This window comes from Tachypleus tridentatus, chromosome 9 (genome assembly GCF_004210375.1).
Source record: "Tachypleus tridentatus isolate NWPU-2018 chromosome 9, ASM421037v1, whole genome shotgun sequence".
NCBI classification, from domain to species: Eukaryota; Metazoa; Arthropoda; class Merostomata; order Xiphosura; family Limulidae; genus Tachypleus; species Tachypleus tridentatus.
The window spans coordinates 160,125,696-160,152,591 of record NC_134833.1 but is presented as its reverse complement, the minus strand read 5'-3'; the positions used below and the strand labels follow the sequence as shown (position 1 = coordinate 160,152,591).

The 26,896-nt window shown below is 30.9% G+C and overlaps 1 protein-coding gene across 1 annotated transcript in view; it reads left to right on the top strand.

The window, feature by feature from the left end:
- Window positions 1-25,115, top strand: part of LOC143226813 (tRNA (32-2'-O)-methyltransferase regulator THADA-like) — a 70,675-nt gene extending 45,560 nt beyond the window's left edge. Inside the window, exons 15-27 of the mRNA XM_076458252.1 lie at window positions 452-695; window positions 2,906-3,137; window positions 3,544-3,765; window positions 4,468-4,678; window positions 6,946-7,170; window positions 8,294-8,538; window positions 9,568-9,747; window positions 12,961-13,063; window positions 14,837-14,869; window positions 15,191-15,312; window positions 19,573-19,657; window positions 22,532-22,652; window positions 23,703-25,115. Of these exons, the coding sequence (XP_076314367.1) occupies window positions 452-695; window positions 2,906-3,137; window positions 3,544-3,765; window positions 4,468-4,678; window positions 6,946-7,170; window positions 8,294-8,538; window positions 9,568-9,747; window positions 12,961-13,063; window positions 14,837-14,869; window positions 15,191-15,312; window positions 19,573-19,657; window positions 22,532-22,652; window positions 23,703-23,914 (2,235 nt within the window). The 3' untranslated portion in view covers window positions 23,915-25,115. The remainder of the gene's footprint in view (window positions 1-451; window positions 696-2,905; window positions 3,138-3,543; window positions 3,766-4,467; window positions 4,679-6,945; window positions 7,171-8,293; window positions 8,539-9,567; window positions 9,748-12,960; window positions 13,064-14,836; window positions 14,870-15,190; window positions 15,313-19,572; window positions 19,658-22,531; window positions 22,653-23,702) is intronic.
- The last annotated feature ends 1,781 nt before the right edge of the window (window positions 25,116-26,896 follow it).

Below are 26,896 nucleotides of genomic sequence, written 5' to 3'. Positions count from 1 at the left end.
AGTGGTAATGGTGGCGATATTATACAGTTGTAATTGTGGCGATATTATACAGTTGTAATTGTGGTGATATTATACAGTTGTAATTGTGGTGATATTATACAGTTGTAATTGTGGTGATATTATACAGTAGTAATGGGGGTGATATTATACAGTAGTAATGGTGGTGGTATTATACAGTGGTAATTGTGGTGATATTTTACACTAATGTTCAGTGATAATTTACAAGGTTTGGCCAGTTCAGGAGATTTAGGTTAGTCCAAAATCCATTTATTGTGTTAATAACCTAAACTTTATAATAATACTTATATAATAAAAGATTTTAAAAAATCAAAATATAAACAAACATTGACCAATATTGTTAGTTAAACTAATGTTAAAGAAAGAAACAAATGTAACATTAATTTGTCTACTTGTTTATTTTTTTTAATTGATGTAAAAACATTTATTGCAGCATAAGCTATTGGACTATACCTTGCATGAGTTATTCAAGATAATTCGTTATCCACTACCAGTTTCTGTGAATCAGTGTGCTGATCTTCCCCAGGCTCAAGCATTACACATTTTCCGAGAACTTGTCAGCAATGCCAACCTTTCTAAACACATTCTAACATTCTTAGATGAAATAATTCCTGCTTGCATTGATGGATTTTCTTCACCTTCCTGGGGAGTTAGAAACGGAGCTCTTCAGCTTTACGGTAATGCCTGCATCAGAATAGATAACAATTTAAAATAACCAGTAGCATGAACTGGATTATCAAATATCATACAAGTAAATATTAGAATGTTTCGTGTTGTTTATTGTTATTATTTTCTTTACTAAAAGAGACTTTTGTTCGTTCTTTGTTTAGTGTGAACAAATGTTTCTTATGGGAAACATGGATATCTTTGGGTAGAATGTTTTATCTCTTCTTTTTTTTCTCCTATTTGGACATATGTTACCCTTTTCTCCAAACCATTTTTCATTTCCCATTAAACCAAGTGTCATCATTATACTAAACTTCTAGTTATTTGAGTTTCATTATTATATAATTAATGACACACTATCATGTTAAATGTATAACAAAAAAACTTATACAATATAGTGCAACAAAGCATGCATCTTTCTACTGTATGTAAGTTATAACAAAAAGTTTAGTAAAGTAGCAGCAATACCTACTATATTTTAATTTTTATGTATTTTCTATGGTTGAATAAAACTTACCTAATTAATTTTTTTTATACATTGTACAATTTAACATTGAAACTAAACTATCAGTCAGTATATGTATATATATAATAGTCTCAATTTTATGTTTCCTACTGTTTATAGAATTTTCTATTTATGATATAGCTCCAAAGTTGTATGTTCCATCTCCAGTTTTGAACTACCTGAGCCACTAGAGGGCTCAACAAGCTAACATTATTTTTGTTGTGGTATAATCTGTTATTATAATACTCAGTTTTTGACTGTCCTGATAATGTACCTGCATGTTACTATGTGAGTGCACTCTATTTCAATGGGTTTTTTTTTTGCTTGTTTTTTGTGTTTTGAATTTCGCGCAAAGCTACACATAGGCTATCTGTGCTAACCGTCCCTAATTTAGCAGTGTGAGACTAGAGGGAAGGCAGCTAGTCATCACCACCCACCACCAACTCTTGGGCTACTCCTTTAGCAACGAATAGTGTGATTGACTGTCACATTATAATGCCCACCTGACTATGCTGGTCCCTTACTTAAATGGATTTAAACAAAATTCAGATGTTATTGTACTTTTGTAGACATTTTGTGCTACAACATAATGAAAAAATATCCAAGTTTTACAAAAAAGGTCTAGCATCAACTCGTTTGTTACCACAATAATTTTTATTTATTGGTGGTATCAAGTATGCTAAACTTTAGCCTGAACCAAGCTAAAACATAGAACACACACAAGTTACAATGTTGCCTCTTTATTGCATATAGTTCATACTTAATGTAAACTTAACTAATGTTAGGCATAAGACAAGTGGATTTATAAAATTCATTGTCTGTGGTAAGAATTTGTTTTTGCTATTTCAGAAATCCTGTACTGTTGCAATAAATGTACTGATTTGACCACAAATGTTTTCAGAGTTTTGTGAAACCATAATATTTGACTTGTTTAGAAAGTAGAACATAAATCGTGTTCTTTTGCTAATAAATTCATCTGTGAGGTGTTTATAGGTTACAAGGGGCAATTAAAATAATCAATTTAAAAAATAAAATAATTACTGAGGAATAAAATTATTAGTATTTTGTAAATATACCTCTGCTCTTGTGATAAACAATATTTTAGGAGGATGCCCTTTTTGAATGCTTTTTAGTCTAAAAGAACCTGTTTCATCTTACTAAATATACCTCTGCCCTTGTGGTAAACAATCTGCCAGATGCATATTCTATGGCTAAGAGCCTGGCTACAAAATTATGACTTCATTTCTTAATTGAAATAAGTTTTGATTATGTTTGCTGAGTTTATTGTAGTAATTGTTAATTTTTAAAAATGTACCCTGTAACAAAGAATGAATACCAAAGGCTTTTTTTGCTTGTCCTGTAATGAACAATGCTGACCGTAAAACAGAAAACAAAATACACATGACTATAATTGATACTTTGAACTGTCTGGAACTTAACAAAACTCCATAATTCACCAAAATGAAGTACCTATGTGTTTCACAAGTACATCATTTATTATGACCATGGTCTTGTTTTTTCCTCAGTCTTGCATACAGAACTACTTTTTCACTGTCTTCTTTGGGTTTGCAGGATGGTTTTGCTGTGAATACAAAGTCGTAATATTTAACTAGCATTTAAAACATACAGTTTCCTGTTATTTTTAAAAGATAGCTGTCGTAAAAATAAGTACTACGCACATTGTGTAATCTAAGCAGTTTGATAATTATGTTCTAGGTGCTGCTGTCTCTCGTTTACTTGGACAGAAGAAAGGTGTCGATTCAGAGAGGAGTGTTGGTAGTGCAGGTGATGTATTTTCTCGATATCCTCGGTTGCATGACTATTTGTTGAGCACCCTACAGCATGCCATAACGAGTCACCACCAGGGATCCTTACATCCCAGCCTGGTTCCATTACTCACATTTCTTTCTCGCTTTTCTGCAGACCAGGGATTTCAAGAAAATCAGTAGTAAGCTGACTACCAGTTTATATGAAGGTTTATAGTTTTCTTAAAATAGGATAACTTTTTCATTCTTTATGGTGTGGTAAATATGCTTCTTTTCATGAAAAATTTCTAATAAGTAAAAATAAACTAAAACTTCTTTCAATACCCTTATGACAAATGAATTTAGACCATTTTGTTCATAAGTCTACTTTAATTACAAGTTAATGATAGGGGAGACATGGTTACCATAGATACTTTATTAAATATAGTAATATTGTTTATTTTTAAATAAAACATGCTGTTCATTAATTCTAAGGATGTACAGTAAACCAAATTTACCTTTTCTGGATCATTGTAACAGTCCTATTTTTTTTTAGTGATCACTAAATCTATTTTTGATGTGTAAGAATAACATTTTTTATTTTTATAGTTCTCAAGTTTCCCAGTTTATACCCTTGTTGCAGAGGCTTCTTGAGAGTCCAGTTTGGACCATCAGATCGGTTTCAGCCTCAGCACTGGTCTCTCTTCTACCCCAAGACGACATACCTGAAATGTTTCTTGCTTTGGTGACAGGTCTGTCAAAGGCTGGAGAGTATTTTGCAAATAGAGATCATGGATACTTGTTGACGTTGTGGAACATCTTGAAAACTAGGTTAGAAATCAAACAGTGATGGGCCTTAAAGATTGTATGAATAAATAAATTATGTTTATGTGTATCCCAAGGATCTGTTTTTATTACTTAATTTTCTCCTGTGTTATAAGTCTTAAATCATATTTGGGATAGAACCTGCTCTTTCCTTAATTTGAATCAGTACGAAAGCAAACTAAGTTTTGATTATTCAACATATTATATGTTTGTTGTATTTGTATGTAAATAATTTTAGTCATTTTAATATTTGAAGCAAACAGAAATCATAAAAGCTTTGTTATTTGGATATGTACATATTGAAGGTATCACCTGCTTTCAATGTTTACATATTTATAGTACATGTTTAGCTGAGTTTTAGATGCATATATAATTATAGGCAGGCTTTTCAAGAAACAGTTCATTGAGTGATTTCTATTATGAGTATATTTTACTGAACAGTTGAAAAGTTTAAAAGTTAAAACAAGAAGTAGAAATTGAGCATACGAATTCTAATGTCTTTTGAAATCTTGCTACTGGTTTTATTTCATTAAGTGGTTAACTAATATTCTGATCATATTTTTCTTTTTTTTAAATTTAATGCTTACAATGAAAACATTTAGTTTTGTTTTTTACTTTGGTATTTTAAAATGCACACAACCATTACTTTCAAACATGATCTTTAAGTTAAAATCATTTTCGAAACATTTCATTCTTATTTTCAAACAGAAATGTTCCAGGCCAATTATTCAACCTGGATAGTAATGTTGAAGAAACATGCCTGTGTTTGTCCACCTTACATAGGTGTACTATAGTGCAGACACTAAGTTTAGCAGTGCTCCAGCTTTTTAGTGAAAGAGTACGAGGTTCCGGAGTGATGAACAGCCCGAACAATACCATTCTCAGACATGCAGACAAGAGTACCTTATGCAAGTGGACGGTAAGTATACTGTTGAATTTGTTGATCCACATTCAATGCAGTTCTAGCTTGAAAGTAATATTTTACATTTGGTGTATAAAAAGAAAAAAAATAGCATGCTTAGATCTTCAAAAATGTAGTAAGAAGTAACATTTATCAAGTAGGTATTCCTGAATGGTTTGTGTATCATCTCAGATTTCACAGTTATGTTTGTTCCTCAAAAGTGAACTGTTGTCTCATTACACATAGTATTGTAGTTGATGGACAGTGAACTGTTGTCTCATTACACATAGTATTGTAGTTGATGGACAGTGAACTGTTGTCTCATTAGACATAGTATCGTAGTTGATGGACAGTGAACTGTTGTCTCATTACACATAGTATTGTATTTGATGGACAGTGAACTGTTGTCTCATTACACATAGTATTGTAGTTGATGGACATTTCTCATTTCATTAAGTTATATGATGATTGTAACTTTGTAACCCTCTTTGTGTAGTTGTTACATCATTTATTTCATGAGTGGGAAAGTTCTAATGTACTTGATAGATAGAAACGAAAGACAAGTTGTTTGTCTTAGAAAAGTAAGATTTGATATCTCAGGATAGCTAGTATTAAGCTGTTTAAAAACTAAGACTGTATTTAGGTTTTATAAAAGTAAGATTTGATACTCAGCTAACTAAGAAACAAGACTATTTAGGTTTTATAAAAGTAAGATTTGACACTCAGCTAACTATGAAACAAGACTATTTAGGTTTTATAAAAGTAAGATTTGATACTCAGCTAGCTATGAAACAAGACTGTATTTAGGTTTTATAAAAGTAAGATTTGATACTCAGCTAACTAAGAAACAAGACTATTTAGGTTTTATAAAAGTAAGATTTGACACTCAGTTAACTATGAAACAAGACTGTAATTAGGTTTTATAAAAGTAAGGTTATACACTCAGCTAGCTATGAAACAAGACTGTATTTAGGTTTTATAAAAGTAAGGTTATACACTCAGCTAGCTATGAAACAAGACTGTATTTAGGTTTTATAAAAGTAAGATTTGATACTCAGCTGTCTGAGAAACAAGACTGTATTTAGGTTTTATAAAAGTAAGATTTGATACTCAGCTAACTATGAAACAAGACTGTATTTAGGTTTTATAAAAGTAAGATTTGATACTCAGCTAGCTATGAAACAAGACTGTATTTAGATTTTATAAAAGTAAGATTATACACTCAGCTAGCTATGAAACAAGACTGTAATTAGGTTTTATAAAAGTAAGATTATACACTCAGCTAGCTATGAAACAAGACTGTATTTAGGTTTTATACAAGTGAGATTATACACTCAGCTAGCTATGAAACAAGACTGTATTTAGGTTTTATAAAAGTAAGATTTGACACTCAGCTGGTTGAAAACCAAGATATTATGTTTAGAGCTTAAAGCAAACATTGGTAGTCAATGAAAAAGCAAGACGTATTTATGTTGATTTGAGGATTATGTGATAAGAAAAGCAAGAAGGTGTTTTTGGGTGTTTTCTGTATAAAATGGTAAATTAAATATTATTTTTGATAATTCTTTTATATATTCTTGAATGGATTTTCATTTACAACAGTTGTTCCTCAAAATTAAATGTTGTCTCATTGTACATATTAGTGTTGTGGAGGGAAAATGTGTCAATCTTTCCAGCTGTAAAATGTGAGGAATCTATATTTGCAGCCATTATATAGTTACTGCTACATCATGTGTTCCTTGTATAGTTACTCCTACATCATGTGTTCCTTGTATAGTTACTGCTACATCATGTGTTCCTTGTATAGTTACCGCTACATCACGTGTTTCTTGAATGTAAAAGTTCAGTTTTTTTTTTGAAAGTTGTATCAATGCTTTTATTATTTAACTATGTCCCAGTTTAGCTATTTTTAAAGGATTGATTTACTATAATAGCAATCAGTGTTTAGTTTATATTGGTTTCAACTGGGCTTAGTCAGTATGGCCGACCATGTGACATTTTTCACTTGAAATGTTTGATGTCAACAGAATGTTGCATCTTGTATGCAGAACTTACTGATTTTAATGTAGGCTTATTTAAGTTTAATAACTTGCTAAATAAGTAGCAAAAGTTAATTTTTATCCATTTCAGTGAATTATAATCACTTTAGTTATCTCTGACCATACACACTGTTATTTAACTCTTGGTGTAGAAAGATTTTCAATGTTGCTAATCTTTAGATACCATTCTTGTTTCAAATAGTGAAGGATGTTTATAGTTTCTTTGTCATGTATATCTCTTCTTAGCCCGGATATTCTTTGTGGTGTAGAGCTAAGCTGGAACACAGTTTGAAAAACACCAAACCTGAAGAACTTGACATTGTTGTGTCAGAAGAAGTAGCCAGAAATATTATAAATGAAGATTGTCTTACATGTTGCCTGGATTTCCTGGATGAGATACTAAAACAACAAAGTGCTGTTGATGGAGATCAGCAGAAGTTAATATCTATTTACACTTGGAAGAAAATTATGGTAATTTTAAACTTAATAGACCACCCCTAATCATAGAGTTAATATGAACGGTCATGATTTTAAATGTAATACCTCTAACTCATTAATGACTAATAGGTTAAGCATGTTTTCTGGTGCTGTTGAAGGTGCAATATGTATTTCATTCAACAAGTGAGGTCTTCGAGCAAATTTTCCATGTAAAATGTGTAAAAACCTGCAGATATTCTGTTCCATGGACATTGCAAAACTCTTCAGACGTGTTTGTCATGGGTTTCTCCAGTGGGAGATGAACCACTGAATAAACTGTATTGGTTGAAATTTACATGACTTTGTTGTATTTGTACACAATCCTCATTACAACCCATGGTAGCTTTCTTTTTGGGGGTGGTGGTGGTGGTGGTGTTTCACATGTACAGTACTTGAGTAGACCTGGGGATGGTGGTGGTGGTGGTGGTGTTTCACATGTACAGTACTTGAGTAGACCTGGTGGTGGTGGTGGTGGTGTTTCACATGTACAGTACTTGAGTAGACCTGGGGATGGTGGTGGTGGTGTTTCACATGTACAGTACTTGAGTAGACCTGGGGGTGATGGTGGTGTTTCACATGTACAGTACTTGAGTAGACCTGGGGGTGATAGTAGTGTTTCACATGTACAGTACTTGAGTAGATCTGGGGGTGGGGGTGGTGGGGGTGTTTCACATGTACAGTACTTGAGTAGACCTGGTGATGGTGGTGGTGTTGGTGGTGGTTCACATGTACAGTACTTGAGTAGACTTGGGGGTGGTGGTTCACATGTACAGTACTTGAGTAGACCTGGGGGTGGTGGTGGTGTTTCACATGTACAGTACTTGAGTAGACCTGGGGGTGGTGGTGGTGTTTCACATGTACATTACTTGAGTAGACCTGGGGGTGGTGGTGGTGTTTCACATGTACAGTACTTGAGTAGACCTGGGGGTCGTGGTGTTTCACATGTACAGTACTTGAGTAGACCTTTCTTATCATATTTTTAAATTGAGAAATGACAAACAATACATGAATAACTTTTATATTTTTTAAATAAAAATACCCATACAAATAAAGATTCATTTTTGTTGATTTTGTATTTGTACACCTGTTCAAGTTTATATGTATTTGTCTTTTCCAGGAAACACTTACATGGTATGTAACACAAACCCATCCTAGCATGGTAGTGAGAGTTTTGAACCTCATCAATATCATGTGTGGTACTTTGGGCATTTGGAATTTCAGAAAGCAATTAGTAGAGAACAAGCAGATTGATTTGTTTTTAAACAGGGCAGTCACTGGGTGTTATGGAACAAGTGTTTGTGCTGCCAGCTTGGAGTTAATGTCCCTACGATTGAAGCTTTTATTACAATTCCAACCTGAGAGGTAATTCTAAAGAACTAATTCAAAGTTGATGGTTTAACTTTTATTTTAATTTTAAGTTCAAATTAATTTCTGATACTTTAAAGGATTGTTAAAACAGGGTTTGTGTGTCAAAATGTTATGACAGTTACAAGCTGAGTGATAATTCTGTAGAACTAAAGCAAAGTTGAGTAATTTCTTCCTAATTATTTTTGTTTAGCAAGATCACTGATTGAAGTCAATATATCTTCCTTTTGAAAGTCAGATTGTGACATTTGAAGGTTTATTTTTTGTTAAATAAAAACATTGTTGGATTTTTACTGTAACTAAATGGTAAACAAATATTACAGTAGAAAGAACTATAATTAATTTGGTTTTTATTCTTAGAGTTATGTTTTAAGAGAGGTTAGTATTAAAGGCTCAGAATTTACTACAATAAAAAAACTACTGTCAGTTAGTCAGGTGTTTGAAACTTGATGTTTATTGTGCAATGACTTAAAACTAATTACACTCCACAACAATTTTTTTGAAAAGTTTTTGCTGATTGTGACAGGTACCTGGTGGTGGGTATGCACAAATATAGTTTTGGTTTTGCTTCATCACGAAGGAACTCTGAGAAATAGACAGTTAACTGTTTACCGTCAATAACGTATTTAATTTCGTTTATGTTTCTAATACACTATTAAGTTCAACATAATTAAAAGTGTTTTGCTCCTGATTTTCATTTGTATCCAATGTCCGGTGCATCACGTTGCAGTGTCCAACAGTAGTCAGCAAGCATTGACGTATTCCAATTGCTCTGATATTGTTTTTCCATTGTAGCAATGTCCTGATGAAACTGAAGATTTCAATGAAACGGTACATGATAGGCATATTTGGATGTGATTTTCATGATCAGCAGCCAAAAATCTGTAAGGAACACCCAACAGTGTTCAAGAAGCAAAAACTTTGTTGTGCAGTGTTATCAGTTGTCAGCAAAATATTTATATTTTCTCTATTCAGGAGTTAACTGGTATACAGACATGTAATTAACATAACATTCTGATATTTCAGCTTGGATCTTGAGGTTGTGATAAAGTGGGCATCTTTAATATGTTTGTCTTGTCAACCTGTACATTCTGAAGATACAAGACATACAGCAGCTGTCTGTCTTCACCATGCTGGTGTTCTGGTCATGCAACACCTGGTCACTGTTAGCAAGAAAAACAACAGGGCTCTCCAAGTACTTATTAAGTAAGATAACTTTATCTTCTGTGGCTTTTACCAAATGGTCATGGACCCAACAAGGTTATTTCAGTACTTCATAAGTAATGATTTAATACAGTAAAACCTGTCTGAGCTGGAAACTGCATAGGACAGAAACCTGTACAAACTGTAAATATCAACATTATCTTAAGATTTCTCTTATAAAACGCTCTCTATATGGTGGAACCTGCATAACGCGGACGGAAAACTGTCTTTCACCTACCTCATCTACCAACAAGTAGGATTAGAACCTGATTAAAGGGGAAAAATGTTTTTGATTAAATATTAATTTATTTAATTAATAATTTCTTTAAATATTAATAAATTCTGGTTTAATTAATAATTTGTTTAAATATTAATAAATTATCTGACATTTTGTTACAGTAAGTATTGGTTAAATATATTCTGTTATTTTTTCTGCTGTCATTATTCCAGAGGTTACTATTCAAAAAAACAATTGACCATACTGATGTAAAACTAAAGAAACCATGGGTAATAGATAAAAGTGAAAATCTGTGCTGTTTCAAAAATTTAAAGAATCAACTTCCTGTGGAATAGAAAGTGAATAATAAAGCATGGATAACAAGTGCTATATTTGAGAAATGTTTGAACAAAGTAAACAAAAGAATGGAACAAGAAAATAGGAATATTCTACTTTTCCTAGATAATACAACTTGTCACCGAACAGTTCAACTTTCAATTGTTTGTTTAATCTTTCTATCTCCATGTACAACATCAGTTCTACAGCCACTAAATAATGGAATTATATAGTGTATGAAATTGAGATACAGAAAACTGATGCTTTAGCATATTCTTACAAACATGGATGACTGTAAGAGAGCTTCTGAAATGACCATGAAAATTGATGTGTTAGATGCAATTGCATTTTTAAGTTATTCAATCAAATGCATAAGAGATGAATGCGTAAGAAAGTGCTTTTGAAACTGTGGATTTATTCTTGGTAATGGCAGAGGTTGTGTAGACGTTGTTTGTTTTCACGATTCTAGTGAAATCCCAAAATCTGATTGAGAAGATTGATACAGATGATTCTGTGAATGTTGACACGAATATTTTAACAGAAACTGATGAAATTGATTTAAAATCTTTAACAGAATCACAAGATGGTAACAGTGTGAGAGATTCATGAGATGAACAAACTGGAAAAGGCAGTGAGGAAACAGAAATTCCTACTTCATAGCAAGTGTTAATTTATATTAACACTATCAATTTGTATGTAAAAATGAAGAGGGAAAATGAACTTCATGAAAAGGTCGTAGACTTGGTGTTCTCTTGAAACTGCATGTGAAAGTCCATTAAAAAAAACAAAACAGTTGAAACTGGACACTTTCTTCAAATAAATTTCATATAATATTTTGTGTACTTATGTATGTTTTGAATGTTTATTTTTGTTCTTATTCTAATAAATATAACATAAACAGTAAAATAACTTTATTCTTACTTCCCTTGAGTCAAGCAAATATAATGTTCCACTCAAAAATTATATAAAATTAAGGAAATGCATGTTCACTGTCAAAGCCAGAAATCCTGCTTGAGTCGGACATTTTACTCGGTCCCATGTAATTCCACCTTAGACAGGTTTTACTGTATCTTCATCTTATGTATGTTGTACCAAATGGTCATTGACCGAACAAGGCTATTTCAGTATTTAATAAGTAATGTTTAAGTATCTTAGCCTTGTGTAGGTTGTAACAAATGGTCACGGACTCAGGAAGACTGCTTGAGTATTTAATAATGTAAACTATAATAATTAGTTTCATGAATCCTGGATGTTTAGTTATCCCTTTTTTTGCATACAGAACACTAGATATGTAGTAACATTTTAATTAATGACATCTAAAAGTCCTGTCAACTGAATAAAATTCAGAAGTGTTAAAAGCATGATGAATACACAGTTATTACTTTATGACATTTTGTGTATGGATATAATGATAATTAATTGATTTCAAACTTGTTGGTTTGAATATAGATCTGTTTCCATATCAGTAGAGTATAGGGGTTTCCCTACTGTATATTTAGTTCTCAGACCACTAACTTTTTGGTCATGAAGTTAACATTATTTCATTGGAAACGCATTGGAAATTTAAAATCATTTGGAGATGGTTTATTCTCCAATTGTTTGGTGATATTAACTACAAATAAAATTCAAGTCTCAGTATATTAGATTGACATTTCTTATGCAAGGAATTAATAAGATCAGTTGATGAATCCAACATTTTAAAGTGCACAGTAATTTATTATATGAAGTTAAAAGCAAAATAAAACTTGAAAAAGCTGTTTGTTTTGGTGGAACATAGTCCATCGTCTTCAATATACAAGAAAGACAAAATTTAATGTATATACCCAAGTAAATACATGTGTACAGTTTATGTATAATACAGTTGTGCATTTTACAAAACTGATTTCCAGAAATTTACTTCCATGACACAAGAACCTAAATCTTTATTCAAAAACATTTTGTTTTTAGCAGCTTATAATGATCCGTGGATATTTAATTCATTTATTGACCAATCAGTAACACATGAAGAAGTTGCCACATGTTCTGCCATGGGCATTACTCTTTAATTTGTCAACATAATTTCTGTGTTCTTTAATTTCTAGCTTCAGATTATTACTTGCTTGTCCAGTCCCTCTTCAATTTTTGAAGTGAAATTTATTGTAGGGTAGACATAACTCGGATGTTTCTGGAAATCAACGTGTTATTACTGTGCTTATATGCTTCATGCTTTTTTCACTGATGTATCTAGCACTCGAGTTTTGACATCAGACGTGAAAATTTCTGCTAACAGGAGTGATAAAGGTGACTTCATAGACCAATCTTTTTTGTTTGTAAATTCTATTAACCATTTTAAAATAACTATTAGTTAGACTTATCTTTATTAAATGTATAATGTCATATACTCATAGATGTGAAAAACGTTTATTGGCCAGTAACTTGTTTTCAAATCAACTTTACACTTCTGTTGGCACACTTGCAAATAAAGATTCTACATCATATGAAACTAATGAGGCATATTCTACTGTGTTAAGAATTTGTATTGATTTAGAACTAAGACTATAAAACAGAATAGCTTTGTAATAAACTAAATACTTGATTGTGAATTCAACTAGTTGCTCGAGAGCTGTAGTTTAACACCATTTGTTTTGGTCCACTTAAGACAACTATCTGATATATTTCATCAGCTTATGTGAGGGAATACTGATACTACTACAAGAAGAATCTGGTGATGTTCGTAAAGAAGCAGCCCTCTTTACTTCATGTTTATGTGACACACTTCATGGTCAGGTAATAACATACTGTTGGAGAGTAGGCTTAATAAAATGTATCAATGTATTACATTAGAGATGACACTAAAGGAATCTTAAGTTGTTGATGTATATTTTAAGAGATGTCATCATCTATTCTCAGTAGTTTCTCGGCTTGTTTGCTTAGATTTAAGACGCATTGTTTACATTTTAACTTTTATGTTTTCCGAAATCAAATTTATCTAATCAATGATATTTGAAATAAGATTTGTCAATAATAATATTTTTTTAGAATATTATATGTATAAATGTGCATATTTAACCAGAAGTTTGTGGGTGTGAGTCCAGTTGTAACTGAAGCACAACTCACATGATTATCACCAAATTTGGCACAAACATGAAGGTGACATGGGGAGGACAGTGTCTGGATCTGGTCCCTGGTATGATCTAGTTGCTAAGGCACTTGACTCACTACCACAGCTGTAGGGTTATTATAATGTTATGGTCAATCCCACTATTTGATTGTGAAGAGTAGCTCAAGAGTTAGCAGTGGGTGGTATTAACTTCTTCCCTCTAGTCTGTCAATTCAATTTTAAGAATGGTTTGACCCTCAAGTAACTTGACAAAAATTCAATGAAAACTAATGAACAGACTTGCATCCTGTGTCGAGGACTCTGAAAGTTTATATGGTCACATCTTCATTGACTTCACTGTGAAGATTTAGTTTCCTGTTATGGAAAGATAGCTGTTTAGGTTTGTTACCATGTTGTTATTAGTTAGTGTGACACTTGTTGGTTTTGGATCTGTACTGGAGTTAACAAGGTATTGTAGTTTAATAAAAGAACTGCCCTGTCAGCTTGATAATAGTGGTGTAGAAAGAGCCAGAAATGAGTGCTGTTATGTTACGTAACATAATTTATTTCAGACAAGTTAGTGATTTATTATGTTACACATGTTAATGTATTACAATTTCAAATGACCATGAATATTAATTTAGAAGTTAATTGAATACAGGTGTACCAAATTTATGATATTGGGTTACAAGATCGACACACAGTTTTCTTTCTTAACATGAATGTTTTAATATACAAACAACAATACAATTTATAATAATGGTTATTATAAATAATAATTTATATAGCAAAGTATTACAAACTTGCAAACAATGCTGAGTCATCTGTCTTGCCAGGAACTTAATATTTTATTAGCTGTTCATGAGAAGCAAATTCTATGTTCGCATTATTACACTTTGTTTAATGGCTAGCCTTACACTGTGTACAAGTTGACTTTTCTCAAATAGAGGTGTCTAATGTCGTCATAAAAATACTGATGTCCAGAGTTGTTATCACTGAAATTAAATGGTTTGTAATGTTTGAAATCTGTTAGTGATCCTGATCGAATATATGTAGTTTTCTGATTAATAATTACTTATCACAATTATAGCTTTCAAGGTTTGTTAGCATACTGACTGTAGTGAACCAACAATATTAAACTGTTTCTGTGTGTGTTGTGATAGCTTACTTTTATATACTCATAAGGCGAGATTCTTGAAAGCTCAACAATATTCAAAGATATGTTAGTGTTTCTGTGAAAAATATATTGTTGATTCTTATTCTCAAGAATTCTCTACAAATTTATAGAACAGGCAGGACTTTGAAATACACATTTAACAATATACATCACATTCATTTCTAAATGTATATATTAACTTGAAACTAACATAGATAGTAAAATAAATGTATAACAGTAAATCCATTACAATATATCTATCTGAAGGCTATCACAGAGTTTGTTTTCTTTATTTGTAATACAGCAACTGAAGACTCACAGCAGCATTGGAATCAAGGTAAGAAAACATCAGGGTTTAAAGGTACTGCTACGTTAGTTAATCATACTGAGGTTGTGTGAATCAGTTTCATCATGTAGTGTGCACATCACTCTGTATGATAAATTTATTTTCTGTGTGTAATCAATAGTCCAAATGTTTTTGTTACAAGTAGAAGAGAGTTTTAGGTATGTTATACTATTTAATAGTATTGCAAGAGAGTAAATTGGGTATTATTTTGATTATCTAACTTAAAAATTGGTAATTTTCAGCACTGAGTGTTTTACACTTCTGTTGTTTTAACAACTTTCATTACTGAAGTCTTTCTCATTTCACCATCAGTACCTTTTAGAGTGGATGAACAAGAACACAGGGCAATCTCCAAATTATTTGGAATTTTTATGGAAACAGACCCACAGTGAGCCAGCTCTCCCTCAAGTGTTGCAAGATCATCGTTGTAATAGGTGTGAACTGTTTTATTGTTTAATTTTGTTTATTCTAACATACATTTTGCTTGTGATAACTGTTAAATTAGAAAATCCATTGTGATGTGAACTTGTACTGCTGTAGATTAGATAAAACGTTTGTCTGTATGATCAGCTCTAGTGTTTACACCAAGTTCCATGTGTTACACAGTGAAATGTTTCTAGGCTGGACATTGTCCCTCTAAATGATTTTTCATGTGTGCATATCTTTCCCATAGGAAATGTAATCAGTAATCCATATATTCATATTCTAGATCCAAATGGCTACTTCTTATAACCAACACTTCATAGATTCATGATTTAGTAATCCATACAACATTACACAAAAGTCAAGTAGGGGCTCAGAACAGGAAATGAGGTGATTATCACTGACCACAAAACTCCTGCACCTTCAGTGGGTGCTGGTTTTATGAGAGTTTTTTTTTATAGATATATATATAATTGGTGATTTACAAATAAACTATTACAGATATCAGAGTGGTTTGTGTCACAGTACTCCAGAACATTAAATCATTGTATTTATTTATGCAAGAAACTGCTGTGTATTTGTATTCTATAAAGAAGTCATTAGTTTGGATGAAACAATACTGATGTGAAGGTATTGACAAATTTTGTACGTGGATTATGAAATTTGTTTAATATTGTGTTAAGTACTGGACTGACAACATTAATGTACACACAGTTCTTTATTATTATATTACAAGCTGCAGATTTCAATGTAAAGAACATATTTTTAAGACAATTACAACAGTTTGATCATTCTCAAGTATATAAGGTTTTACAGAATAATTGATCCAGTGACTGAAACATTGTATGAGTTTTTAATGTTATCTTCCTTACTGTAGAAGTTGTAACTTATGATAGAATAACACAATCAGTGAGTAAACTCTAAGATATGGTAGTTTTTTGTTTACTAGCGACATTAGTTTTCACCCTAACATTCATCAGTCAGTAATCCATAACTACTACTATATAAATATGTTTGGATCAATAAGATTTACCTACAGTTCATTTTATGTTTAACATCAGTCAGTAATCCATAACTACTACTTTATAAATATGTTTGGATCAATAAGATTTATCTACAGTTCATTTTATGTTTAACATCAGTCAGTAATCCATAACTACTACTTCATAAATATGTTTGGATCAATAAGATTTATCTACAGTTCATTTTATGTTTAACATCAGTCAGTAATCCATAACTACTACTTATAAATATGTTTGGATCAATAAGATTTACCTACAGTTCATTTTATGTTTAACATCAGTCAGTAATCCATAACTACTACTTATAAATATGTTTGGATCAATAAGATTTACCTACAGTTCATTTTATGTTTAACATCAGTCAGTAATCCATAACTACTACTTATAAATATGTTGGGATCAATAAGATTTATCTACAGTTCATTTTATGTTTAACATCAGTCAGTAATCCATAACTACTACTTTATAAACATGTTTGGATCAATAAGATTTATCTACAGTTCATTTTATGTTTAACATCAGTCAGTAATCCATAACTACTACTTTATAAACATGTTTGGATCAATAAGATTTATCTACAGTTTAACATCAGTCAGTAATCCATAACTACTACTTATAAATATGTTTGGATCATCTACAGTCAGTAATCCATAACTACTACTACTTATAAACATGTTTGGATCAATAAGATTTATCTACAGTTCATTTTATGTTTAACATCAGTCAGTAATCCATAACTACTACTTTATAAATATGTTTGGATCAATAAGATTTATCTACAATTCATTCTATGTTTAACATCAGCCAGTAATCCATAACTACTACTATATAAATATGTTTGGATCAATAAGATTTACCTACAGTTCATTTTATGTTTAACATCAGTCAGTAATCCATAACTACTACTTTATAAACATGTTTGGATCAATAAGATTTACCTACAGTTCATTTTATGTTTATCATCAGTCAGTAATCCATAACTACTACTTTATAAACATGTTTGGATCAATAAGATTTATCTACAGCTCATTTTATGTTTAACATCAGTCAGTAATCCATAACTACTACTTTATAAATATGTTTGGATCAATAAGATTTATCTACAGTTCATTTTATGTTTAACATCAGTCAGTAATCCATAACTACTAGTATATAAATATGTTTGGATCAATAAGATTTACCTACAGTTCATTTTATGTTTAACATATTGACAAGTAGAAGGTATATTTATTTAATCCATAACTACGTTTATCTATTGCTATAGATTTTGTGTTTTATTATTATTTTGTTTTAATTAAATTGTTTTTCCTAAACCATTCTTTTTTCTACATTTCATTCATAAATTATAAATAGAATTCTAAATTATCTTTCATGCTTTCAAATGAAATGGTTTCAGTGCAGATATTAAATTTAAAAATATTGTGTTGCTGTTACTTTATCTGTTTTGCAGTAATCATCAGTAACTTATTAATTTTTATATATTGTAGGTTTCTTCTGAAATAAGTTCTGTTAATTTACCTACTTAAAAAATAAATATCTTATTTTATATTTATTAACAGACAAAACTGCACAGTGACTTTCCAACCTGTATTTATATGGCTAGTTTTATATTTATTAACAGACAAAACTACACAGTGACTTTCCAAACACCCTGTATTTATATGGCTAGTTTTATATTTATTAACAGACAAAACTGCACAGTGACTTTCCAAACACCCTGTATTTATATGGCTAGTTTTATATTTATTAACAGACAAAACTACACAGTGACTTTGATTCTTTCATTAACAAACACCCTGTATTTATATGGCTAGTTTTATATTTATTAACAGACAAAACTGCACAGTGACTTTCCGACCTGTATTCATATGGCTAGTTTTATATTTATTAACAGACAAAACTGCACAGTGACTTTCCGAACTGTATTCATATGGCTAGTTTTATATTTATTAACAGACAAAACTGCACAGTGACTTTCCGACCTGTATTCATATGGCTAGTTTTATATTCATTAACAGACAAAACTGCACAGTGACTTTCCGACCTGTATTTATATGGCTAGTTTTATATTCATTAACAGACAAAACTGCACAGTGACTTTCCGACCTGTATTCATATGGCTAGTTTTATATTTATTAACAGACAAAACTGCACAGTGACTTTCCGACCTGTATTTATATGGCTAGTTTTATATTCATTAACAGACAAAACTGCACAGTGACTTTCCGACCTGTATTTATATGGCTAGTTTTATATTTATTAACAGACAAAACTACACAGTGACTTTCCGAACTGTATTTATATGGCTAGTTTTATATTTATTAACAGACAAAACTGCACAGTGACTTTCCGAACTGTATTCATATGGCTAGTTTTATATTCATTAACAGACAAAACTGCACAGTGACTTTCCGACCTGTATTTATATGGCTAGTTTTATATTTATTAACAGACAAAACTGCACAGTGACTTTCCGACCTGTATTCATATGGCTAGTTTTATATTTATTAACAGACAAAACTACACAGTGACTTTCCGACCTGTATTTATATGGCTAGTTTTATATTTATTAACAGACAAAACTGCACAGTGACTTTCCGAACTGTATTCATATGGCTAGTTTTATATTCATTAACAGGACAAAACTGCACAGTGACTTTCCGAACTGTATTCATATGGCTAGTTTTATATTCATTAACAGACAAAACTGCACAGTGACTTTCCGACCTGTATTTACATGGCTAGTTTTATATTTATTAACAGACAGAACTACACAGTGACTTTCCAAACTGTATTCATATGGCTAGTTTTATATTTATTAACAGACAAAACTGCACAGTGACTTTCTGACCTGTATTCATATGGCTAGTTTTATATTTATTAACAGACAAAACTGCACAGTGACTTTCCGACCTGTATTCATATGGCTAGTTTTATATTTATTAACGGACAAAACTGCACAGTGACTTTCCGAACTGTATTTATATGGCTAGTTTTATATTTATTAACAGACAAAACTGCACAGTGACTTTCCGACCTGTATTCATATGGCTAGTTGTATATTTATTAACAGACAAAACTGCACAGTCACTTTCCGAACTGTATTTATATGGCTAGTTTTATATTTATTATAGGATTAAAATAAAAAATTAAAACAAAAATTTAACATTTATATGTGTGTATAGTTGTTTGTACTGTATGCATTTAGAGGTAAGTGCAAATTTCTAATGCCTTTTAACCACCTTGTAGGCTACGTATGTTGTTCGAACAAGAAGAGATCAACATTTTCGCAGAGCCTCTGTACCTTCGCACTTACTTTTTACAACAAATAAAGGTAATCTTTTCTATTTGATCTTGTATATTGCATCTGTAATTTCCACACATATAATGATTGTCATTGTCGTATTAGGTTAGACATGTCCAGTCATAAAATAAAATTCTGTTTAAAGATGAATTTATATTAAAAACCATCAGCTGGTAAAATCTCTAACTTTAAGTCTGAGCTTGAACAAGTAGTTTGTGTGCTAGGGTCTGGGATTTTGAGGTGTAAAACAAATTTTACATGTGCAGTCTAATCAGCAAGAATAGCTGCTTTGGGCAAGCAAAAACTACTGACTCGCTACCTTCCCTCTTATCTGCAGTTCAAAATTGAAGATAGCAATACCTAAACCACAGAGTTCTCTGATGTGGCTGGTTAATCTGTTGTGTATGTTAGCTTCCATTCAGGTAAACAAAGTGTCCATCATAGGTGACAAGCTTGATCCATTGAAGTTAAACACAAATAAAAGAATTTGTCCCTCATTCTTAGATAATTAATCATGTTTTTTAATAATTATTACAATAAAATTAAAACACAATAAGTATTGTATTTTTTATTTCTTTTATTGCTTGCAGTGCAAAATCATTTCTTGTCTTGTAACCATTTTGTACTTATTGTAGAGTTCATGCTATAATTACCAAAATCATTTCCTGGGACTGGTCTTGTAACCATTTTGTACTTATTGTAGAGTTCATGCTATAATTATCAAAATCATTTCCTGGGATTGGTCTTGTAACCATTTTGTACTAATTGTAGAGTTCATGCTATAATTATCAAAATCATTTCCTGGGACTGGTCTTTTAACCATTTTGTACTTATTGTAGAGTTCATGCTATAATTATCAAAATCATTTCTTGTCTTGTAACCATTTTGTACTTATTGTAGAGTTCATGCTATAATTATTAAATTAGTAAATAAAAGTTTGCAGCTTATTAGTAAATGCTACAATGCTTTCATACACAATGTCAAGTTTTTTATGATTAAGATTTAAGATTTTTTATGTATTGTTTTGTTGTGTTTTTCTTTTCAAATGTTAGCTATGCAACATGCAAATTTTTTTTTCATATTTCACATCCAAAATCTTTATAACTTCCAGATGGTTATCAAATGTTTTTTAAGAAAAAAACTTTATATTTTATCTGTTTTTACTATTGAATCTCTTTACAGATTTGGTCAATTTGACAGACCTCGTAACTGCCACAAAAATTAGGAAGTAAATATAAATGATGCTTTGTCTTGAAAAATAAGTTTAGTAATACAGGAATTTTTATATGATATGAAATTTAAATTCAGAATCTCAGTGATGTTAATTGTTTCCTCTGAATGTTGATTCATATTAAACAATAAAATCTGTAGATGGCAAACTCCCTGAAACAAAGAATAGTTTGGCCTAAGAAGAATATTAAGCTTACAAAGATAATAAGTAGAAGGCTTTGTCTTGTTTCTTTAACAAATATTAAAGATTAAAAGAGATGCCAACCATTCCTGTTTGCCATTAATCCAGTAACAAAGGCATATAAACTTGAACTTCATAAAAGTTGTTTTGGTTTTAGTGGTAGATTTTTCCATAATTAAGCTGTGCAGGTTTTGAAAATATACATTTTTCAATCATGTGGGAATTTTTTTATGAATTGGGAAGAAAGATAGAAATTACTTAGATAAAATTATTTTGTCTATTACAATGACCATTTTTGATGTTTAACAAAAAGTACAAACAAAGTGAATAAGGGGTAAAAATATTTACATCAAATGAATGTACACCCTCATTTGTGTTTTATGGAATTACATTTTTTTAGTCTCAAAGTAGATGTTATGAACTTTCTTTTATATGTCGTATTATGATGTTTTGTGATAATTCTGTGTGTGATGGAGAAAAATAGATATCATATTTGGTTGGATTCAATGTATAGGAATTACTGTAAAACAGATACAGATTTCAAGACTAAACCATCACAGGTCAGTGTTATTAATCCCAGGTTTTACCATTACTATTAACCCTTTTATTTACATTTTGTGTGTTTGTTTTGACATGACGTCACAAATTTGTTGTGGGACTGAAATTAAAAAATACCATCATCGAGATAGTAGCTTTTAAAGCATTTGTTTATAGGTATACACACTCAAACCAGAGTCAAATGCTTTTGTAATATCAAGTAAAATGTTGGTCAAGCAAAAGTAATATTCATAATTCAGAAATTGGATCACCCATGTAAGTAGTTTAATTAGAATGACAAAAACCAGCAGAGAGAGAGAGAGAGAGTTCCTTACAGAGATGCCACCTTTAAAATAAATGGCATCTAAGAAGATATAAAAGAATTAATCAAGAAAAACAAAGACAATTGTACATTTAACAAACATGTTGTGAAACCATAGTAGTGATAAATTAATTATTTTTGAAACATGAACTTGTCTTTGTTTTCATTAATTCTAATTATGTAGTTTCACCAAGTAATGCCAGTTTCAAGCATTAACTGTACAAGTTTATTAAATAGTAAAGATAATAAGAAAAACATTAACCACAACAGTACAATGTAATAAAAAATTACATCTCTGTACAGAACTCTGGCATAAGGATCTCAAATGAGCTTAATAGTTAAACGATAATTATAGAATAAACTAATGATAAAAATGCTAACAAAATCACTCAAAGTTTACCAGTTATTATATTGGTCATCATTTAAACCATCCAAGATAAGTTAAATCTGGACCTTTCCTGTGTTTTGATATATTTCATCGTTGGTCGTGATAGAAAACTGACTGCACAAGTCAATATATTGATAAAAGTATTTCAGGGATGGTAGAACTTCAATTTTTTTCAGTGTATACTTGGTCGTGGTCAGGAGAAAAATTTTATCGGTACAAATTAGTAATGTCGAAAATTTTATTCAGGCTTTAACCGAGAATACTTTTCTGTGGAAATCGAGTGGAAATATCAACTGGATTACACGGAAACTTGATGAATGTTTTGAAATTTGTGAAGCACTGGATAAAAGTAATTCGCTAACATCAGGTAATTATGCAGAATATTTTTTATAATTAAAGTAATTCAATATTAATAGATGAATAAAATAAAATTATTTTAAGTTTTTGTTTGTGAAAAGTTAAATTTATTATATTTAAATTTAAAGAAAATGTTTTGCACTTTTTTTCTTCTAATTCACGATTGTTGGTGTAACTTAAATGATTTTTTATTTTTATTTTTAGAGTCATCGTATAATTTTAAGTTTTATGGTTATTGAAATAACGAAAGCAAAATAAAACGTACTGGTACTTGATATTAACTTAAGACATTTAAAGAACTGATATGGCATTAAAGAATTGTTTGTGCTTTCAATATTTACAAGATGAAACAGTGATGTAAAATAAAAATTAATCCGAACTGGAGATACGAAATTAAACTTAAAGGAAACTTTTATTTTGAATATTTGTTTTTATAGATATTTATATCTGACATTTGTAAAAAGTCTTTTCTATTTTTGTCTTTACAAATAAAACTAATGTCTATATATATTCTGCTCATGAACTGGAGGTTTTGTAACCTGCTAATTTATAAGCCTGGTTTTTTTAATTAAAATTTGAGTACAGTCCTTTCAACGGGCACACAGCAGAGTAACCCATTGTGACCAAGTCTTTGTACTGTGAAAATTTAGAAGACTGACTTGTTTTGTGTGTTCTAAAATATATTTGCATGTGATAGTTTGTTTAAATGTTTATTAACATCAAAATTACAATATCCTTAATATCTCTTTATCTTGAAGTAAAATTTCTTAAACAGTAGTTATAGTTCATAAAAACATTATGAATTGAATCTTCAGTGTTTTGATGTAAGATGTATAAAAATTGATAAGATGTTAAAACAATTTATCTAATTTTGAAATCCAACAAAAATATTACTTAAAACTAGTGGTTTTATTTCATTTTCTCTGTTTTATTATGTTTCTAAAATTATTGTGAGTCTTTAAACCTTGTTTAAAACTAACTGACTTGAATTGATTCTCTGTTCTATTTAAATATTATTTTCCTTTGTTAATTTATATTCAACATCACTGAATTTTTACAGGATATTCTGGCTTAACAGTGTTCCAGGAAACAAAGGTTTTAGTAGCTATAATAAAATTTTATCTTCAGCTCAACTGGATAGAAATTTTAGTGGACAAAAGTTTTTTACATTTATCACACCAACAAAAAATTGAACATTTGAAGACTTACAGAATGAAACTGGAAAATTACTTGAGTTTTATAAAATGTCTAAGTTTTGAAAACTGTGTTTAATGTCATATTTAGGCCTAGTTGTATGTCACGTTTTTTTCTGAGTTATGTCATATCCAGGCCTAGTTGTATGTCACGTTTTTATTCTGAGTTTTTATTTTTATATTTTACAGATAAAAACCTAAACAGTGAGTCAACATTTATGAAAAAGTAAAAAGTACTATGGAATACATTTAGCCTAATTAGACTAATATTAGTAAAGTATGTTTACTTTAAAACAAGGAGAAGTAAAATACAGAAGACAGTCTTATTGTGCTGTAAAATGTCTACAAAGTTCTGCTGATACTAAAATGTGTAATGAACTTCAGTTATTCATAGATTTCTATATACTTTGTTGAAAGTTAATGTTTCTTCAGTAATTATGTAATAGTTATTTAAAAAGTAAATTTTACGTGGATTTGTAATGTATGTTAACAGATCTGGACTATCTTACATTGTCATTATTTTAGTTAAAATAAATGAAAACTATTATCATAGTTTGTAAACTACATATAAAACAGTGGAGTGAATGGTCCGTATTAAGACAAAGTGGGTAATTAGAAATAAACAGATTATTTATCTTTGTAGTTGACCTGTCACACATACTTAAGACTATTTCTTATTAGTTTGTGTTTGTTATTATTAAAATTGTTTGCAGCTGTTGTGATGGATGTTACATAATTTGGCCACTAAATTGTTAGAACTGGAACATAAAGCTGTAGTCGGAGAAATATTAAATTAACTATGTTTTACAAGTCTTTAGTGAAAGGATTCACATGAATTATACAAGTGACTTGTTAGAATAACAGTATATATTGAGTAAATAAATTGAAAGACAATTAGGGACAATGTGTGTTAGGTATAGCATTATCGAACAACAGATTAGTGTATCAGATGTGGTTATAATGTTTTAAATTAATATTAGCAAACATCTACATGAGTAATAATATATACAAATAAATAGCTTATATCAGTCACTAAAAGTGATCTATTTTGGTAGGTATTCTTGTTGTAGTTAACACTACGTATTTATCCAGAATTTATGGAACTTGCATTAGCTGTGAAAATTAAGGAAATTATATAAGATGTTATTTTAAAGAAATATAGATTTTCTAAAAATATAAATACAAGAAATAATTCTACTTGAAATTTGTTTACTGTTTCTACTACATATATATATAAATTTGTATTTTAAATGTCTGTTTTAATATATTCATTAATGTTACCAGTTTGAATTTCATTAAATCATTCATCTATATGTAAACTCTTAACTCTCTTTGGAGTTAACTCAGTATTTTTTTGATCAGTACTATTCTTCGTACCTCTGTTTCCTATGTTCTTAAGTTGTTATTAACAAACGTTCAAACACTATACAGTTTAAATACCTTATAATATTAATTTTTTTATGTCAACTTTTCTTCCAGTTTCTTGGGAGTCGTGAATTGACTCTGTAGTAGAGCTCTGTATTTCAGAGCTTGTGAGCTGGGTTTTATTCCATGTGATACCACTAGAGTCTTCTCTTGCCTTTAATTCCTTGGATATAAAAATGACATCCATTTTCTTTGTGTGGATAGTATGGTGTTGCTGACTGGCTGCTGCCCGCGTGGTCAGTAGTTCAAAATTAAGGAAGGTTGCAGGCAGTGCTAACAGTTTTGTCATAAATACAGTATAATATATTGTTATGGTTATTGAATCCCAAGCTTCCTTTGGAAAATTACAGCTGATTTTCTAAATAGGGGTAGTAGCTTGATAAAATACCACAGGTTAAACAGCACCAAGAGATTCATAATAACACATCTGGAGTTATTCTTGGGAATGAGGTTTTTTGATACCATCACTCAGAGCTGTGGTTCTCAGTTGTTTAGCATTGATTTTGATTTTTGTTCTGGTTATGAGTCTTGTGCAAATATCTTGAACAAAAGCAGATGAAAGTTGATATTATTAACTGAAACTGGAAATATTAGGTTATTCATTATTATTATTTCCAATCTGGGTGTTAACTTTAGGGAAGTCATCATCAGTGTTGCTCATCACTGGTAGCTAGAACTTTTTTACAAGTTGCAAAACGTTTGGCTCCTTCCTTGCCAGTTATGACAATCACATTGTTGTACTCAACATTATGGTTAAATTGAGATGTGCAGCACACTGATTTGAATTTGTGTGAGAAAGTGAATGGTTGGGTTGTACTTCATCTTCTGAAGAGCAGAAAGTTTATCCTGTTGTTGCTTAATTTTTGATCAAGCTGTGTTTGCCATTTATGAGCAGCTTGAGAAATATATCATGTAGTGAGGAATAAACAGTACAGTTGACATCTGTTGGTGACTGTCATGTAGTGAGGAATAAACAGTACAGTTGACATCTGTTGGTGACTATCATGTAGTGAGGAATAAACAGTACAGTTGACATCTGTTGGTGACTATCATGTAGTGAGGAATAAACTGTACAGTTGACATCTGTTGGTGACTATCATGTAGTGAGGAATAAACAGTACAGTTGACATCTGTTGGTGACTATCATGTAGTGAGGAATAAACGGTACAGTTGACATCTGTTGGTGACTGTCATGTAGTGAGGAATAAACAGTACAGTTGACATCTGTTGGTGACTATCATGTAGTGAGGAATAAACGGTACAGTTGACATCTGTTGGTGACTATCATGTAGTGAGGAATAAACGGTACAGTTGACATCTGTTGGTGACTATCATGTAGTGAGGAATAAACGGTACAGTTGACATCTGTTGGTGATTATCATGTAGTGAGGAATAAACGGTACAGTTGACATCTGTTGGTGACAGTATCATGTAGTGAGGAATAAACGGTACAGTTGACATCTGTTGGTGACTATCATGTAGTGAGGAATAAACGGTACAGTTGGCATCTGTTGGTGACAAGACTGAATTTTCTGTAGTTAATTTCCACAATTGAAGATATACCAAAGTTTATTTCATGTTTTTATATCAGTGGAAATTGTTTCAGTGGTTGGGAGGACTTATTTATTTCATCTGG